Source organism: Pavona decussata, unplaced genomic scaffold (genome assembly GCF_977016875.1).
Source record: "Pavona decussata unplaced genomic scaffold, jaPavDecu1.1 SCAFFOLD_5, whole genome shotgun sequence".
NCBI classification, from domain to species: domain Eukaryota; kingdom Metazoa; phylum Cnidaria; class Anthozoa; order Scleractinia; family Agariciidae; genus Pavona; species Pavona decussata.
The window spans coordinates 78471-97251 of NW_028145429.1; the positions used below are offsets into that span (position 1 = coordinate 78471).

At 38.9% G+C, this 18781-nt stretch overlaps 2 protein-coding genes across 2 annotated transcripts; one reads left to right on the forward strand and one right to left on the reverse strand.

The window, feature by feature from the left end:
- The first annotated feature begins 75 nt into the window (after positions 1-75).
- Positions 76-8649, forward strand: LOC146489571 (uncharacterized). Its single transcript, XM_085104965.1, has 7 exons — positions 76-467; positions 566-847; positions 2861-3045; positions 3597-3846; positions 4036-4131; positions 4921-5714; positions 6539-8649. The coding sequence occupies exons 1-7, from the start codon at positions 428-430 to the stop codon at positions 6776-6778; spliced, it is 1887 nt and encodes a 628-aa protein (XP_084961091.1). The 5' UTR covers positions 76-427; the 3' UTR covers positions 6779-8649.
- Positions 8650-9867: 1218 nt separating this feature from the next.
- On the reverse strand, positions 9868-13587 carry LOC146489572 (uncharacterized). The gene is made up of 4 exons (XM_085105283.1): positions 13432-13587; positions 11327-11698; positions 10568-10735; positions 9868-10067 (listed from the first exon to the last, which is right to left on the reverse strand). The coding sequence occupies exons 1-4, from the start codon at positions 13496-13498 to the stop codon at positions 9943-9945; spliced, it is 732 nt and encodes a 243-aa protein (XP_084961409.1). The 5' UTR covers positions 13499-13587; the 3' UTR covers positions 9868-9942.
- Between the last annotated feature and the right edge of the window lie 5194 nt (positions 13588-18781).

Consider the following 18781-nt stretch of genomic DNA (forward strand, 5'->3'; position numbering starts at 1 on the left):
ACTTTTCATGATCACAGCGATACATTTCTCACAGAACAATTCAATACTGTAGTTTTGGTAAATGTAAATATTATGATAATTTATACGATTGAAAATCTGCGTTCCACAATAACTAATTATTATACAGAAGATGTAAAAGTATATTACAATAACAAAAGAACTGGCGGGAAAGCTTTGAAAGCCATTTGTTCTCGTAAGCCAATCGAATGCGAAAACCATTGTCGGGTTATTATGATTGACAGCTCCTATGTAGAATAGTTGAAGAGAGAGCCAAGGAAGTTCACTCAGTCTTGCGTTTCTACATGCTCTGGAAAGACTAGTGTATCAGAATAAGCGCAGTAATTACGGCTCAGACAACGCTGTATAAACGATTTGACTGGCAAAATCACGATCGCGTTGTAGCGGAGTGCGCACAAAAGCCCCAGAAATGGGGGTCGGAACACGCTCATCGGGAAAGAAAACCCAGGGTAAGCTGCGGAAAGCGTGTTTTGAAATTTATGGTTTGTTTAGAAATTCCTTCACAACTCCGGGGTAGGTTTGAACAATGTTTTGCTTTTGATTATAGAAGAGGAAGAGTTACAGACTAAAGCAGCAAATAAAGTTGACGCCGAGACCCAAACAGACCCAGAAATTACCGGAGTGGACGCGGATGATTTCGAAGAAGACGATGGCGAGGAAGAATCGGGCTCGGAAAGCAGCGACGGTGAAGAGGACGAATTAGCAGCAGGAGAAGATGGCAATACGAAAGGTGTCGACAAAGGCACCTCCTCCAAACCAGTACGCCGCAAAATTATTGAGCTGAAGTATTATTTTGGAGAAGATTTGCCCGATGCAGAGCTCAACAAACGTAAGTTTGATATCGATAAATTTAGTCCAAGCACATGGTCGTCTTGCATAAATTAGCAGTTGGATTCTGGAGGTTTACTTGAGACAGTTTTCATATTTTCCGGATTTAAACCGTTGTCAAACCACGGAGGGGCGTTTTTTTGCAAGTCGTACCCAAACTGGTCCTTCAAGTGGAGAAGTGGTAAAATCTTAGGTGCAAAGTCGAGTTGACTTCAGCGGAGACGGTGATCTCGGATGACTCGGAATTCAACTCATTTACATGCGCGTTCATAATAATTGCATACATCACAGCGCAGGACTTTGATAAACTGTTTTGTATTCGCTGGCAAAAGTTTATTTATCTCCCAGAGTAAAGCTAGGGCACATCAGTTTTACATAACAACCGTGAGCCCGTAGACATTCTGTGTAAACATTTGATTTAAAACTCTTCGAAGACCTGTCCTTTTGTCGTTTCGAGTTTATTCATTAACATATGCATGTATTGGTTTACACTTACAGCCAAGCGAATGAAACCAGGAAGATCAGAACGAAAACGAAGCCAAAATCATTGTTATATTACTTTTGAGTTACTTATATACTGGCGTAAATCTTCGTAAAGGTTTTCCGAGATATTCATTTGCAACAGTTTGATTTGCAACATTTCTTGTGTCACGCATGTTAATTTGCAAAAACCATTGAAGTGTGTAAGGTTGCAGCGTTGCTAAATTGGCTCACTGTCATCAATATAAGACCTTATGTACAGCGCGTTAGGAGGATGGAGATATAGGACTGATTCCTGAGTTTTATCTCAGTTGCTGTGGAGACACAATACAAAGTTTTAGGTTGTGATTTACCCTTAGGAAAATATCATTAAACTTACATGTGCTTTAGAGAAGAAAACCCCCTGTCAACCAGATTTTTTTAAAAGTAAAAGAAAAGCCTCTGATTCATATGCTTGCTCCCTTTAGTTGAGTTTTCCAAGTGTTATCTAAAGAGCATTGTCATAGATAAATTCTGCTGTATTTTAGTCACAAAGTACTTTTTGTCAATGAAATTGTTCTTACAATACAGAGAGAAAATGTTGTGATTTCTCCAAGGAAGAACAAACCATCGGTGCATTCCTTTGGGATGATCCAGATAAGGATCACTCGGATCATGGTGCATCAAAGGAACTGATGAATCCTTGGCCAGAGTGGATTCGTTGGTTCTTTTGATGCAAGATGATCGGAGTGATCTTGGATCATTGCTCCTGATCTTGAACATTCCAAAGGAATGCACCCCATGATCAGTTGTAGCAATTTCTTCTCAAATACACAGGATCAACTTGAAAAAATCGAGCATTTTTTTTTTAGTTGAAATCTATTTCCATCCTAGCCATCTGCAGCCATAGATAATTAATATTAGTTTCTTTGCGCAGCGGGGTTGTTGTTAACAAAGCTGGATCATTATTTTAACATGTCCATCAATACTGATATATTTTTTTGGCTATTCAAAAGTGACGCTAAAACAGGTGACACTACCCCTTTAAACACACTTTTTATATACGTCAATCTGATTGTGACTTACAATAAATTTACCCTCATTATTACATCCTCAAGTGCCAAAGTTTCAATGTTAGCGGCTTGGTGCAAAATAACAATCATTGTGAAAATACAATTGAGGAGTTTGATTGTCATAACTTGTCTTATTTTTGAATTTGTCAATACATATACATTTTTATTTTTGATCAAACCAACCTGCTCTCTGAACAGTACTCAAAGTAACAGTTTTCTAACACAAAATACCAGAAAGGTAAATGATATAATTATGTCGGCAAATATTCATTTGAATTTCTGTCCAGTCTGTTGCACAGCATTGGGAAGGGGTGGAGTAAAGGCAAAACCTTGGATGTGCTTGATTATATTTTTCTGCTATCTAGTTTAAATCAAGTGAGAAGACATGGTGCCCTATTTACAAACGTACAAGCCATTAATGGTCATTTTCTTTCCTTCATGTTTACTAATAACTGATTGTTAACTTTTGTTGTTTTTAACAGTTGCTGAAGCAGAAGTAATTGTCCCTCCTGGACTTGAAGTAAAAGAATCCAGCATTCCAAAAGCTGGACGAGGAGTATTTGCCAAGTGTGTTATTCCAAAACATGACTTTTTTGGACCATTTGTGGGCAAAAAAATTCCTGCAGAAGAAGCAAAAAACTACAAGGACTCGCTGTATGTATGGGAGGTGAGATGGATATTAAAATTTTTGTATTTGTTATGTACTATGTACGCACAGGTTTAAAATATATATTTCAGTGTGGTCATAGCAGGGCTGTCAACCTCACACGTCTTCAAATATGGAGAACATGACTTTCCCGGCAAATCGCCGTACCGAGGCGTTGCATCAAGGCCAAATTCACAGGTTCAGTGAGGGGGGGGGGGGGGGGGGAAGAAGGCAACATACATTAACCACGAAAAACAACACTGCTAAACATTTTAGATTTCCTTGTAAGAGGGTCGAGCATACGACAAATGGCAAACTTCATCACTTATCCGGGAGATTACAGACACAAATCTGGAGACCAGAAGATACACCTCAAAATCTGGAGATTACAGACATAAATCTGGAGACTGGGAGATATGGTTCAAAATGCGGAGACTCCCGGATTATCCGGGAGAGTTGACAGTCGTGTCATCTAGTGTCGGTGTCACCCATTACTTTTTTTAACTTGTGAATGAAAACTTAAATGTGCTAAATGAAGCATTATGTATTTTGCATATGTCGGTTCTTTGCAGGTACGAGATGACTATGGGAAATTGATGCACTTGGTTGATGGTCGTGATGCTTTCCAGTCTAACTGGTTGCGATATGTGAACTGCTCTCGCCACGCATCTGAACAGAACATCCGTGCCGTGCAATATGATGGAAATATATACTACATGGCCACCAAGCAGATTGAAATTGGACAGGAACTGTTGGCATTTTATGGAGAAAGTTTTGCCAGGGTCCTCGGTGTTAAAACATCAAAGAAACAGAGAGAGCAAGGTATGGAATTTTATTGAATTTCTCAGTTCCTTTTACAAAAATGAATAGTAACAGGGTTATTGATGTAAATTGAATGACAAGCTGGACCAGAAAGATTGACTTGAATTTAATTTGTTATGAGAAAGAAAAAGTTGTCATATCATGGATTGAAATGTCGATCTTAGTATTTGTTTGTTTTTTTTCATACAGAAATTGAAGATGACAGTTTTGCCTGTAAAAACTGTGGCAAAATGTACAGCAATCCTGCATCCCTGATCGGTCATCTCAAGTACAAATGTAATACAGGTGAAAAATGAAAACATTTCTTGCGTTGTGTTGTCAAGCTGCTGACTGAGACAATAGGATGCATGAACAAGTTCCCAGATAGGAACAGAAGCTTATTTTCTACTCATTTAGTTACGTGCATAGCAGAGATAGCAACTGTCTCTTGACATGCCATCTTTCAACCATTTTAACTATTAAGCTGGAAAATTCTGCACTTATTGGCAAAAGAAATGACCAATTAGCATTTTACCACAATTGTTTCTAATCTCGTAATCTGATTGGCTAATTTTCCGTTGTCGATAAGAGTCTAGACAATGCTGCTCGTGTCAATCAGCGCCCAGAAATTTTGACAGTTATTGTAAAAATTTTCTTTGACATTGATATTGTGGTAAAAAACAAATCGAATGTGGTTAAACGTTGCCTGCACTTTAATGGGCAACGATATTCGCCATCACAGTGGTCAAGATTTGTTGTGGACTCACGAGGCACACCACAACATTTTGGCCACTATGATGACGAATATCGTTGTGGATAAGAGTGCAGACAACGCTAGACCACATTCGATTTGTTAAACAACTGCTGACCTAAAATGGCTGATAAATGTGTTAACTTTGCACAGCTCAAAGGAAAAGTTCAAACTACTTGACTGCTTTCAATCAGCTCTGTTCTGTAACTATAATCCAATTCTCACATCTGTGACTCTATCTGTAATCAGTTGGGTAGCACCTAACTTGTACCATCTCTCAGTAAATACTTTTTTTGAAATATTACCAGAGGGTAATGATCTGTACCTGGTATTTTCTTTTTCAGGACAACAGAGAAGCATTTTTGTACCTCAGCCTGTCGGTCCACGTGCTGCTATTCCCAAGATCAAAGTCACTGAGGAATACGCACGGCAGCAGAATGAGAAACTGAAGAAGTTCAAGTGTGATGAATGTGGTAAGGCGTTCATCCGAAACTATACCCTGCAGTGCCACAAACTGATCCACACTGGTGTCAAGGAGCATAAGTGTGCAGAATGCGGCAAGGAGTTCACACTGTTGAAACATCTTCAACGACACCAGCTTGTCCACACTGGAGAAAAGCCCTACAAGTGCCACCTCTGTGGACGTGCATTCTCCCAGCAAGGAAGTCTACAAGCTCACAGCCGCACTCACACTGGGGTCAAACCATATTCATGTAAGATTTGTGGACGAGCCTTTGCACTGCAGTCGCCCCTTCTCTCCCACATGAGGACACACAGTCAAGAGAAGGCGTTCAAGTGTAACATCTGCCAAAAAGCATTCACGCACAGAAACACCCTGTCCAGGCATGAGCTTATCCACACTGGTGTGCGTCCATTTCAGTGCGATGTATGTGGTAAGACCTTCACCCAGACCAATGATCTCAAGCGCCACAGCCGTATCCACACTGGTCTGCGTCCTTACAAATGTCACATTTGCGGCAAGGCTTTCACAGTGGAGTTCACCTTGGTTTGTCACATCCGCACACATACTGGTGTGCGTCCTTACAAATGTGACTATTGTGAGAAAACGTTTACACAGCCAGGTGCCCGACTGAAGCATGTAAGGAACAATCATCCAGACAAGCCGCTTCCTGGAAAGGTCAGTGGTTCAAACTTGATGTAATATTCTTCATAGTTATAAATATTAATAGTACATTAAGGAGTGCTCCATGTTTAATTTCTCATTACCAATATGCCAATCGTTATTCGCCCCTGGTAGCTTCAACCTTGCCATTTTAGTCAGAAAGGAGAGATGAATAACAGTTGTGGCCTCCCAGGTTGGGGGCCAATCACTCTAATCCTTATAAGCAACCCCATATATTATAGAAACCTTTACTTGACCGCGACATCATTCGTTGCTTCATGGCCAACAGAAAATTGCGTTAGCATGCATAACCCTGGGTTCCATAGCTACTGGGGAGTATTCAAGTTGAACCCTATACTGAAGCCAAAGCAAACCTTCTCGCCATGCAGCCAAAGCATTTCATCATTATGTCTCATGTAGTGTTTGGCATGAATCGGCAAACTTTGTCTTTACTTGCTTTCAAATGCTCAGAACCACACCTAGCCCTACCCAAGGTCACATTTGAAGTGGGGCATGGAATAAGGCCCTTAGTGACTTTTTGATTGAAGGTCAAATTCTCCTTTTGTTTCACAAGTGAATACAAGGCAATTTGGAAGAAGAATCTAGCAATTTACCAGAAGTCACTTAGGGCTTTTTTCCAGGCAGCCCTTCATTTATACTAAGCATGTTTCAGTGTCACAGACTATTGTTCTCCCTAAGTGTGCAGTGCCTTCTGTGAGAGAACGTTGGGAAGGTGGTATTTTTCTAGACACCCTACCTCAGGAAATTCCAATTTAGCTTTGGGGTAGGGGGGGGGGGGATTTGCTGGAAGTACTTGATTTTTTGCATTGTTTTTGTAGGAAAAGAGTACAGCCACTGCCGCAGCAAGTACTGCTACAGCAGGCAGCAAAGAAAATGAAGGAGAAGTTGTCCATTCTACTGATACTGCTCCTGATACTGTTACTGCTACTGATACTACTAACACAGAAGAACAAGCCACCAATGGTGATGTTGAAATGCCAGTAGAGGCAACTCCTATTGCAAGTGATGTTGAAATGGTTCAACTACCAGCTGAAACTATCGCACTGTCAGTCTCCTAATTATAAGTACAAAACACTGTGTCAGAAATACCATTTTTGTGCTAAAGACATAATGTAACCCAAGTCGAGGAAAATGAAAAATAATTAGTGGGTGCGTGAATTTCAGCTGCAGCTGATAGTTTGTGAGGTTTGTAAGTTTACATCAAATGGACGTTCTTTTCCATGATTTTGCTGCAGCTATAAAATCTTTAGCTCTCAAAGGGCTTAGTGACAGTGAATATTTGCTATACTTAAATGTTTCTTTCATAGTTGTTAGCATTTGTGAGTGGTGAAAAATAGCATGACAAGAAAAAATTAAGGACTGGTTATGAACTTGTGTAAAGAGGTGAAATTATTGTTAAGGGGACATTAGGTAGTTCATGTTTTCAAGTGGTGAGTTTCTGAAAAGGAAGGATAGTTGTAACAAAATTCTCACAAAAATGTTTTTAATCAAAAGTCTGATTAACAGTAATCTGGTCAGCATCTCAAAGGGACAGGAGTAGGGTCCTTAGAGCTAAGAAGTTTTTGTATTGTAGTTCTAAAGAAATTGTAGCACTGCATCGGTGGTGCAGTGAAAACAAGACTGTTTGGTGTTATCAACTGAATTGATAGGGTAATTTTTTGAACAATCGGATTTGATAAGGTAATTTGCCCACCTTAAAGAGATTCGAGAGTTGACATCTTGAGCTTTACCCCTTCATCAGGGTGAATCTGTTCTTGACTTGCTTTATGGTGGTGACATTATATGGCCTTATATATCAACTCTGGTAGTAAAACCAAACATTTGTTTTTCAAAAGGAGCTTGGTGCTCGGACTGTATAATTTCATTAATTTCAAGTATGATAGAAAAAATATCATTTTGGTTCTTTGGAACCTTGGCTCAGACTTAAGTTAAATAGAGCCCTGGAAATTCAAATATTTTTGCCTCAGAATCTTAGCCCTAATACTTTTTGGTTTTGTTTTGTGGTTTTTTTTTGTTTTTTTTTGTTTTTTTTGTTTTTTTTTTCGGCTAGAGGACCTAGAGTACTTTCCACTTGCACTGAAAAATCAGTGAGGAATTTTATGCCAATCAAAACAGTACAATTTTCTAACACTTTTCTATTTGCATGAAAAAAACAGTTGTTCCAGTGGGAAATCAGGTGAAACAGTCTTAAAAAAGATTATGGTACAAGTGTGATGAAGCAAATGGTACAGTGATATTCCAAAGATTCCAATACAAATGAGACAGGAAGAATGCCTTCAGGAAGGTGTTTCTTTTTGTGAAAAATTTCCCACTTGATTTCCCATCATAGCAACTGGTTTTTCATGCAAATGGCAGTTCATCTGGGCCTTCAAACCTCTCAGAGTTCCTATCTAATCTAAATTTAATTGCATGTGAGTCTTTGGTCCCATTCAGACTAGCTGCTAGTGCCGGCCTGGGAACTAAATGGAGCTTTGTTCAGACACTCTTCGTTTGAGAGGCATTTATATGGGGGACTGTTATGTTTTCCATTTTTAAATGCTTTTGCTTCAGATTAAAATTTGGGCAACCATTAAATCATGTAAAGTGTGCCCTGGTACTCAGTGCCCACGGACATCCTTTGATGTAGTGTCTAGATACCTATCTAGCACTACTTCAAGGTACTAGACAGGTAGACAACTTTAATAAACGGATTAACTTATAGGCTTTGACATTATATGTGACATTAACTTTGGATGACCCCGTGAATTGGTTGTAAACATAATTTTTTAGGACAGTATTGGAGATATTAAAATGTAATGATAGTTAATGTTTCAATTCTTTCTGTAGCTTCAACCTCAGCTCCACTGATACCTAAGGTTGTGAGAAAAAAATTCGGTTTTCAAGGGGTGATAGCTTCTCTATGGATAATAAATAATGGGCCATTTATGGAGACTTCTAAGCTCAACATTCACAGGCTGTTGTTTAACTTTTCTTGGAAAAATGCAAACCTTGACTTATACGTCGCATCGGTTGAAGATCAAATTATGTAACATTTTTTGCTTGACTGGACAAGTATAAATACCTTTTTGGAAATAGCCATGATCCGGCAGATTTTTCACGGTGTTTATCACCACTACTGAAACTATTAAAGTCACTTCTGTTCACATCTGTTCATCTTGCTTTTGGAAAATTCATTTAATTTGGCGATTCAGTTTTTGAAATGCCAGTACCCAACCCCTCGCCACCCTCTTACCCACCTTCGTCCTCTCCTCCCTCCCCCGTGGAACTTGCGTGAGTGAGCGGTGGTACGAAACCACGGCTGTTTACTCTGGCTATTGTGGGATCGAATGTGATCCTATTTATTATATTGACTAAGAAACTGACAAAACTCGCCGGCTCCTGGAATGGGATGGAAGTGTTCTCTCGGTGCTGTGTCGATTTAGCTGTATCAACAGCCATTATCGGCAGCAAACTACGGTTGTATATCCTTTCCAAACCTCCAGTCTTCTACTTGAACCCTATCTCCCTTGAATAACCCTGGCTGAAACTTGAGAGAATCAATTTAACTACAGGGGTAAAAAGCCATTTATTCACTAAGCGGTAATTCGCTTAAAAATCGCATTGTAGTACATGAGATGGGTCAGCTTCCGGGCAGTACTTTTAAAATTTTAAAAAACTTGTGCAAATCTGTCTTTATTACATGGTAAAAAACAAATTGCAGAAATTAAAAAGGGAATGGATCAAAATCTTGATAAAATCTGATATGAAAATAAACTTAATAACAAAGTATTCTTTTAATGAAAACTTAAGCCCTTTTCTGACGTCATGCGAACTAATAATGGACCACACTTTAACCCCTATATCAAAGAACAAATTCCCCTATCTTGTCCCCATACTTTTCTTATTAAAGTACTGGGGAGAATTTATCAAAATATCAAAAAAAATTCACCTTAAGTGATCATATCCTTAATTCCCATAACCTCAGGGGTTAAATAAGCATTGATATTACAAGGAGAGTACGTAGGTTACGTACTGTTTTTAGACAATGCTCAGGAGTTGAAAGAGCGGCGTGAGCTACACCAGACTGGATCGGAGCCCGCTGGCCTTGTTCTCTCCAATTCCTTTTCCGGCGCCCGTATTATAGCTCGTTCCCGGGGCTTCTAGCAAGCCATTTTACTGTCATTCCTTTATACAATATAGCACTTGTCGGACTTGGCATTACTGAGTAACATTTAAGCCACTATCATGATTGGAGCCATCTCAACCAGGCTTTTCGCAGCAAAAACATTGCTAACGCTGACACACTGATCAGACTGATTATGATAAATGTAATAGCGGTTATCTTCCAAGCGTCTCCCCCGCAATTTTCTGAAAGAAAACGTGAATAAAGGTCTTTGAAGAAATACATTTATTTAATTATTGGGCTAAGAAATAATGAAATACGAAATTGTGAGGCGGAAACATTTCCTTCGCGCAGGACCCTCATATGATTCGCGTCAACTCCGGAAATCTAACCCGGGCCACATTGGTGAGCATGGGAGGCGAGTGCTCTCACCCTACGCAATCCCTTCTCCCGTGGAAATGCACAGCTGTTTAGCCCTTGTTGGGTCCGGCGTAAGCTGAGCGTAACTTGCACTGAATGAGACTCTGGGACACTACCTATCCCGTGTGTGGTGACGGTCGAGAATGGTTAATGTGAAATAAGAAATAACTTCTATCTTGCAAAATTTATTGCTATTATTATTATTATTATTATCATTATCATTATCATTATCATTATCATTATCATTATCATTATCATTATCATTATCATTATTATTATTATTATTATTATTATTGTTATTGTTGTTGTAATGTAATTACTTTACCTGCTTCGCTGTTGTTTCTTGGAAAACTCCCCTCAGTAGTCCCCTGGGAGCTGTGATCAATCCCCTTCGTGGTCCCCAGGGAGCTGTGATCTTTCCTCGTAGGGCTCCCCAGAGTGCTCAGCTCTGGGTCGTTGTTTTCGGACGTGTGGCTCTGGCTCTGGCTGGTTTCTGAGTACGGGATAGCAATCGTGCGAGTATTAAGATCATGATTTGAATCAAGGTTTGAATTTGTCCTTCAAAAGTTTTGGATTCCGACTGAGTGGGAAGTTGAGGAGGACTAAGTGTGATGGTTTTGAGGCCAAATCTCTGCCGTTGCATTGTTCTAAATACGCGGGATGTCATCGTTTAAGAACCTGCGAGTAAAATCATGATTTGGGCCAAGGATTGAACTTCTTCTGCTGAACATTACCATGTAAATGCACTGAGAGAGACAGTGAAGAGGACTTGGCGAGGGGGGTCAATATAAGACCGCACCTCTTTAATTTGGCTTTTTCTGACTCAATGTTTCGGACTGAGCTTGAAAATTCAAAAAAATAAACACGTGGATTCTAACGATTATGTAAGGTGTCAGCAAGTTTCTTCTTCGAGTTCGTTTCTGCAAAAAGTTTGTCAGTACTTTTCGGATTTTAATTCGTTTTCCCCCACAATTTTTGGACGTTTTTGGAAAATAAGTTTAGAAAAGTTGGCATGAAATACGTACACGTGTTTGGAAACTTTATCAGTAAAATACATTTGAACTTGTAATCACAATTTTCTTACCCGCGTCTTGTGGTTCAACAAACAGAGTCATGTGAATAGGTTCTACGTGCAAGGTATTGGTAGCCTGTCTCCATGTTCTGACATCACAACGGAATTCTGTTCCATTATCAGCGCTAGTTACTTTGTTAATTTTCAAAATGCCACTTGTGTTAAGGTCGTAGATTTCTGCATCAGTACCGTTTCGTCTCCAGATCTCCCACTTGCTGTTCATTCCAAACAGCTGTTTCCATGAAATTTCACCACTCGTTTCCACTCTGCTAACCTCCCAAACCACGTACTTAACCGTCTCCTGAAGGCTGAGGGCTTGTTGAAGTGACGGACATGGAATTTGAATACTCCCGGGCTTAACCCGCCATAACTGATGTTTGCTGCCTATAGAGACAAACAAAAACATCACGGTCATATGTGTATATTTATTTTTACAGTCTGGTGCTTGTTCTAGAAACGGTCCAAAAAAATAAACGTCGTTCGTGTGGAAATCTAGTGTCAAGTCCAAAACTTCGACAGCTCACAGTACCAGAAGTAATTATAACCAGACTAGAATGGTTAAAATTAGTATTTTGGGATTGGGAGGCAATCCGGCATGATTATTGGGAAATACGTTTGGTTTAGTTCTCGCTTAAATTGCGAACAATCTGTTGAAGTCCGATCTCACCCTTGCCCTGAAGTATTGTAAACCTCAGATCATTTGAATATGTATATAGCCCTGTACAAAATAAACAAATAGATCTAGATAAGAAAAAAAATAAATAAAATTTACAGACATTACTATTTACAATGATATAAGATAAAAGAATAAAATAACTACAATACTATTTATAAAATTATAATTTAAAAAGGTAATAATTGGATATTAACAAAATACTACGATAAAAGCTGCACTTCACTTTTTAAACAATAAAATCGATTCAGTTCCCTGAATTTCTGGATTAAGATTGTTAAAATCTTTTGATGCCTGATATGCCAGTTTTTGTTTTCCCTAGTTTGTTTTGGGAGCTGGAAGATGCAGTTTGTTACACTGGCGTGTATTATAATTATGAAAGGCAGTGTTATGCTTAAAACTAAACTCAAAGTCAATGATGTCATTCAAGCACCTAAAAATCAAATCACATCGATGCATGTGTCATTTTAGATCTAAACGCTTCCATTTTAAGATCTCAAGAGCATTTGTCGCGGAAGAATATTTAGCCTTGTCAAGAATGATTTTAGCTGCCTTTTTCTTTGGATTTGAAGATCGTTCATTAACGCATGCAGCGTTGTTTTTGTCAGTCACCCCAAATAATGTCACCGTAGTCAAAAAAGAGGAAGTAGTAGAGAATGATAAAGGTCGATAAAGTGCCAACCGAGCGTGTAATGTTAGAAGATGCTTGATTCTTCTGATAAGTCCAAGTCGCTGGTTTGTTTTGCTCATGATATTTTTAACGTGATCACCCCAGGACAGATCTTCACTCAGTATTACAACCAAGTACTTGAAGGAGATAGGCTTTTAGCGACAGTATTTAACGAGTTAAAACGGCGTTTACTTCCTGATCTGACTGCAGCCAAAGTGAAGCAGATTCAAGGCCCTTGTTTAGAAAGGTCTGTACGTCCTGAGTTGATTTGGCAGAATAATAAATTAACGTATCGTCAGCGTAGAGAATGATCTTGCAATACTTGAGACACCGAGGTAGATCGTGAGTGACGTAAAAGTTGAGACAAGGAAGCCCGATCGAATGGAATAATTGTTTTACAAATATAAAATAAGCAAGATTCTGTTGGACTCCGCAATACTAATGATTTCTAAGCGACATAAAACTTAGAAACCTCTCAAACCAACCGGACTGGAAAATTTGCATGGAACCTTTTATAGTGCAATTGCTTCAAGAAACACACACCCGCGATCAGAAATGATCAGAGATTATTTCCATTTGGCCTTACGACAAACACATACATTGTACAACTAAACATCTCGTTTACTAAAGCTACACGTAAAGCCTTGTAAGCCAAAACCGGCAAAATATATCGGCCTTTCAGCATCGCCTTTTCTTCATTGAAATGGGCTAACTTTCGTAAAATTACTGCACAGTGATTCACGTGCGCCAATCGTGAACATAAAATCACTTTACCTGCAACTATTACTCCTGCTATGAAAAGTAAGAGGGCAACAAGGTTGAGTCCACAATTTTCACCCATAGTTAGGAGTTTTTACATAGGCTCCGCTAAAACACGTCAGTAAACGTAACCCAAAGGCTCTGAATCTGACTTTTGGGGTCTTAGGACGCATAGTCGCCGGAACCAACCGAAATGACGTAGCTGTCTGATATGTAGACAGAATTATATGCAACCGTTATTAGGGTTGTCACGCCCTAATAAAAGATGCATAAGAGAACGTGACCTGTCAGACGAAATTAATTTAGTGGAAAACATTCGAACATTTGAACAAAACCGTAAGGAATTATGATCATGGAAGCTTTGGTTACAGAAAGAAAGATATGTTTACTCAGATTATATGCCGGAAATTGCTTGTATAGGATTTTAAGGACTTGTTCAATTAGAATGCCTGTGTGTTACGTGTTTTGGGAATGCGAAAATTTCTACACCAAGATTTAATAAGTACTGAATAAATACAAAATAAAATAACTCTATAGATGTGCTGCTACATTACAAGATAAATACAACTATAGATACTGCATAACAAAAGCCAGCTTACTTAAAACTCTAACTAAATACAGTTCCAAAGATAGAAACAATAGTAGCAAGATACATCACTAAAAACAAATTAAAGCCCATTAAGTTTAATTTAACCTATGGCAAACACAGTGTCAGATAATTTGGGTGCGGTGTTATGGTCTAAACTAAACAAAGACGTGAAACAATCGGAGACCAGAAACCTGGTTACATGTGTTAAAAAAGGGGGTTAGAAAAATGAACTTGAAGGAACTGTTGGCAGAACATCAACTTTAATTTATTTATGTTGTTGTATTTCTGGTCAATCGCAAAATAAATGAATTAATGAACACTGCGGCGTGCCGCTGTTGCATTGAATGTCAGAAATGAGTGACGTAAAAGTTGAGACAAGTGAAGAATGAAATAATCGTTTTCAGTTCAAATATAAAATGAGCAAGATTGCGATGGACTCCGCAACACAATGTTTTCTAAGCAACAGCAAACCTTTAAACCTCTCGACCAAGGAAACAACTAAAACCAACCGCAACAAGCCGGCGATGAATTTGCATATTGACGTTCTGAGAACAAAACTCAGAATTTGTTATTCAGGGTGATGCAGCATTATTTATCCTGAGGAAAACCTATTTTTAACTACAGTCGGACCTCTATTAAGCGGTCACCCTGGGGACTTTGAAAACTGGCCGCTTAATAGAGGTTGGCCGTTTAAGGACGTTCGCGCTAATTGTTTATGCGCATCTTTAGCGGAGGAAGACGGAGGTAAACACACATGTCGGCCGACGTGACAGCATTAAAAAGAGGGAAAAGGGGGAAATTCATCTCCGTTGCACAGTTTTGAAACGAAAAATCGACGTGAAACGATTAGACCGGTTGGGTTTACAACAAAAAGTCCAAGAAAAGGCATCGATACCTGCGGGTATTTCGCGCCAAGAGATTAATATATTTACTTGACTCTCGATATAATAAAATAATTGAAATGCAATACTTTATTTAGTCTATTCGTCAATCGAAGTCACCTTAGGCTTTTTTAAGTTTTGACTGTAAACGAGAAAGTCTTACCCTTATACAAGAAAGCAATTTTATTGATCACCAATCTCGTGTACAATCAATCTCCACATACCTATTCTAGGTAAATAAATAAGCTTACTTCTCATATTTTCGCCTCGCTCACGGCTATAGATGCATTTTCCTGGCATTGGCTAAACAGCTGTATAAGTTTTGAAGGTAGAATAACAATAAACAACTTACACGATCAGACGTTTGACAGCACACTCGAACGAAAACAAAAAACGATCGAGCAACCATCGTAAGCTGTGAATTATGGGATAGATAATCCTGTTTAGGTTCCAGTGCTTCTCCGACCTGTCACGCAAAAACGTGACTTCCGTAAGTTTCTCACGTCTTCGACAACTTCAACTGGATTTTGCGGTTTTAAAAGGTCGGTGACCCCCAATTTTTTTTAGACGGTTAACCTTCTCTGACAGATATCTGCTTACTGTCATCAAACGAAAGAAAAATCAATGTGGGAAGTTATTATTTTTTTTAATTTATCTACCCACGCGCGATCGAACTCCGCACATTTCGTGCCACTTCTAGGGTGGAAATACAATTGTTAAATATTAGTTGTAGCTTTAGGGATAATAAAAGTGGAATTTATTTGTTTAATAGATCCTCCGAAATAAACTTCGGCAATGGAAGTTTGTCTCCAGCGATTCGTTTATAAAAATTTTACATCAACAACCGGTGAGGTCATATCGAGTGACGAGGACCGATTTCTCAAAATAAGCGCAAACTTGCAGATGTCATATCTCCGAAACGAAGTCGGTGACCCCCATTTTTTTTGGCATTTCAGATGTAAGCAATTCATAGACTAACTGCAGCAGAAGTTTGAAAAAAAAATCAATGTTAAAACATTTTCGCGCGAACGTCCTTAATACATGTAGAGGTACAACATAAATTGGGTAGAAATGGCAGTCAACGTAATTTTATTGCCTCTATATAGCAATACGTTTGTTGAAAAGTGAACAGATGTGAAGATAAATGCAAAAATCATTGAAACAAAACATTAAGTGCCCTGTATTTGCGCATTTCAAGTCCGTGCAAAGTTCTAGCTCTAACACAGAGACACACAGAGAGCATGTGGTCGATAAGTACAACATTTTTTAGTGTTGAGTATGTACAGAAAAATATGTAAATCTATGCATGTCATGACAGTCTGTAAAAATTTTAGCTCAAAATATTTCACCTTCATATTATCTGTCACCATTTCGCTTGAAAAGGTAATTTGCTGGCCGCTTAATAGAGGTAGAAAAACAATAAATACTAAACTTGCAACAGCAAACAGGTGGCCGCCGCGGGGCCCTTTAATAGAGGTGGCCGGTTGAACAGAAGTATCGAATACAGCACTTTACTGACAAATAATTCGGGACTATGGAAAGTGGCCGCTTTCCATTACTGGCAACTGAATAAACTTTCAAGCGATTTAAGGTATCTTTCAATTTTGCCAATCGAGAGGCAATCTGATCTGTCGATGAACCGTCAGGCTCTTTGTTTGAACTCCCGCTTCATTCATAAATATCATAAATATCGGACTCAACTGAAACACTAAATTAATTCACCACACACCCACCCGCGATTAAAGATCAGAGATTATTTCCTTGGCCAAACGGCAAACATATACATTGTAAAACTAAACATTTCGTTAGCTACACCGTAAAGCCTTCTAACGGAAAACCGGCGAAATATAGCGGCCTTTTATCGCCTTTCCACCATTGAAGTGGGCTTACTTTGAATTCATTAACACTCGTAAATTATCTGTACATTGTATCGTCTTCTGATTCGCGTGCGCCAAACGTGCACAACTTTAATAAAATCCTGAAAATCACTTTACCTGAAACTGTTACTCCTGCCATCAAAAGCAAGAGGGTATAAACACGGTTGAGTCCAGAAATTTTATCCATAGGTCGGACTTCGTACATCGGCTCCACGTGAAGCACGTTGAATGTCCACACGTGGTGGTTGCGACATGAAAATAAAATAAAATAAATAAATAGGAATTTCAGTGGAATCCACGTGACTGCATCAACTCAGGCTATATTCATCCTCGTTCCCAGAGCCACCCTCGCTGGAAATTCTGCCTCGTAGCTTTTAAAGTACCTCGGAATACAAGAGTAAAGTATTATAAACGATGACCTCTTAGTCTGTAACAACTTTACTTATCAGCTCAAAAACTACGACAGTCGAACCTTAGAGAATTTGACAAGCTTAAGTCATGTTAAGTGCCATGGGCCGGCCGTTGATGATGGGTGAATCCATCAGTTTCGTGCGGGAGGTCGCGGCTTCAAACCCCGGCCGGGGTAACCGAGGAGAAAGTGCTGTCTTTGCTCTGACATCTGCAAACGGCCAGACTTTCCGGTCTTCTCGGATAAGGACAATAAACCGTACGTCCCGTATCACAACACTCCAATGTTCGTAACCCTGTTGGGGCGCACACACTGTTCGAAGAGAGTAGAGGACGTAGTCCCCAGTGTGGTGGTCTATCTCTATCTCTGATTTTATCTGTAGCGGCTGCAAGTGGCGTCTTTACAAGCTGACGTCCGATCTCACCCCACATTTATACATTACCATTATTGCTGAACGCCCGCAGAAAGTTTTCAATAAATTGTACGTTGCCGGAACATGCATAAGAAAAATACTGAGTAATAAATCGCAATTGACACAATGGTGAGACTAACGATTAACTTGAGCTGTCATGAATAAATTAGTTCCACTAAACTAACACAACAATGATCGATGGATATCTGCTCAGTCTGAGGTTCCTTGATCCTCTGATCTCTGAAAAAAGAGCACGTTTGATAGCGCCTTATTGTCTCGTTGAAATTCACAAATTCTGATAGTTCCTGGACAGATCTTTAAGATTTTTTTTAGTTAACGATTATAACAGTTTTTTAGATGCAAACGTATTTGCTAAATGTGTTGAACGAACTTAAGGGAACTAGCGGTGTTCCGTCAACAAAAGGACTCAACTGCTTTTCAGCGACTCTTCTTTATTGCTCTAAGGTCTTACAGCAGTTCAGCTTACTATATCCAACAGTCAATTCTGCGTTAAACTAGATAGCACCCATTTTTATACCGACTCGACAACCACCTGCTCAACACAAACTAAATCTTACGCAAGCCTCCTGTGATTGGCTACAAGGAGCTTATTGTAACATGTCTTCGATCTGTTAGCTGAGCTTAAGACATTTTTACAGTGAAAGTTCAGCGTAAAGCTTTGGCTGAGTGTCCAGTCAATACAAGACAGGGAGACCTATATAAAAATTACAAAGTCCAGACTTATACAGTAAGGAATCACAAAAAATAATCTGAAAAACACTAAAAGTTATTGTCTAAAAATTGTATAAGTAGTCGATCCGTTGAAGGTGTTAGCCTTCTTCATCGAAACTGATTGGTTAAACGTTTCCATAAATTCACTGAGTACATGGTTAACAAAATCTAGAGTTCAAATATATATTCATTACGTGGCTGATAGTAGGATTACAACAATGGATATTTATCTTCATAATCACCCTAAGATCATAGTATTTACTTTCAAAAACACTTTAAAATTACAGATATTATATTTGGATATCTTTATTTTAAAATGGACATCTACTACCTATTCGGTAAAAGAACCCGAGAAACTCTACTAAAAATGATTAAAAATAAGAGCAATAGCTATTTCCTGGAAAGGACCGACGAAAGGTCAAGTTTTTGTAAGTTGAGCAAAAACTCATCAAAGTAAGGTAAACA

Excerpts from the sequence above, each read along its gene's own strand:
- LOC146489571 (XM_085104965.1), top strand. The coding sequence starts at position 428 with ATGGGGGTCGGAACACGCTCATCGGGAAAGAAAACCCAGG. Across the intron at positions 3,046-3,596 it reads ACTCGCTGTATGTATGGGAG|GTACGAGATGACTATGGGAA; the intron begins GTGAGATGGATA and ends GGTTCTTTGCAG. Across the intron at positions 3,847-4,035 it reads AAAGAAACAGAGAGAGCAAG|AAATTGAAGATGACAGTTTT; the intron begins GTATGGAATTTT and ends TTTTTCATACAG.
- LOC146489572 (XM_085105283.1), bottom strand. The coding sequence starts at position 13,498 with ATGGGTGAAAATTGTGGACTCAACCTTGTTGCCCTCTTACTTTTCATA. Across the intron at positions 11,699-13,431 it reads AGCAGGAGTAATAGTTGCAG|GCAGCAAACATCAGTTATGG; the intron begins GTAAAGTGATTT and ends TTGTCTCTATAG. Across the intron at positions 10,068-10,567 it reads AAGAAACAACAGCGAAGCAG|AAAATTGCGGGGGAGACGCT; the intron begins GTAAAGTAATTA and ends GTTTTCTTTCAG.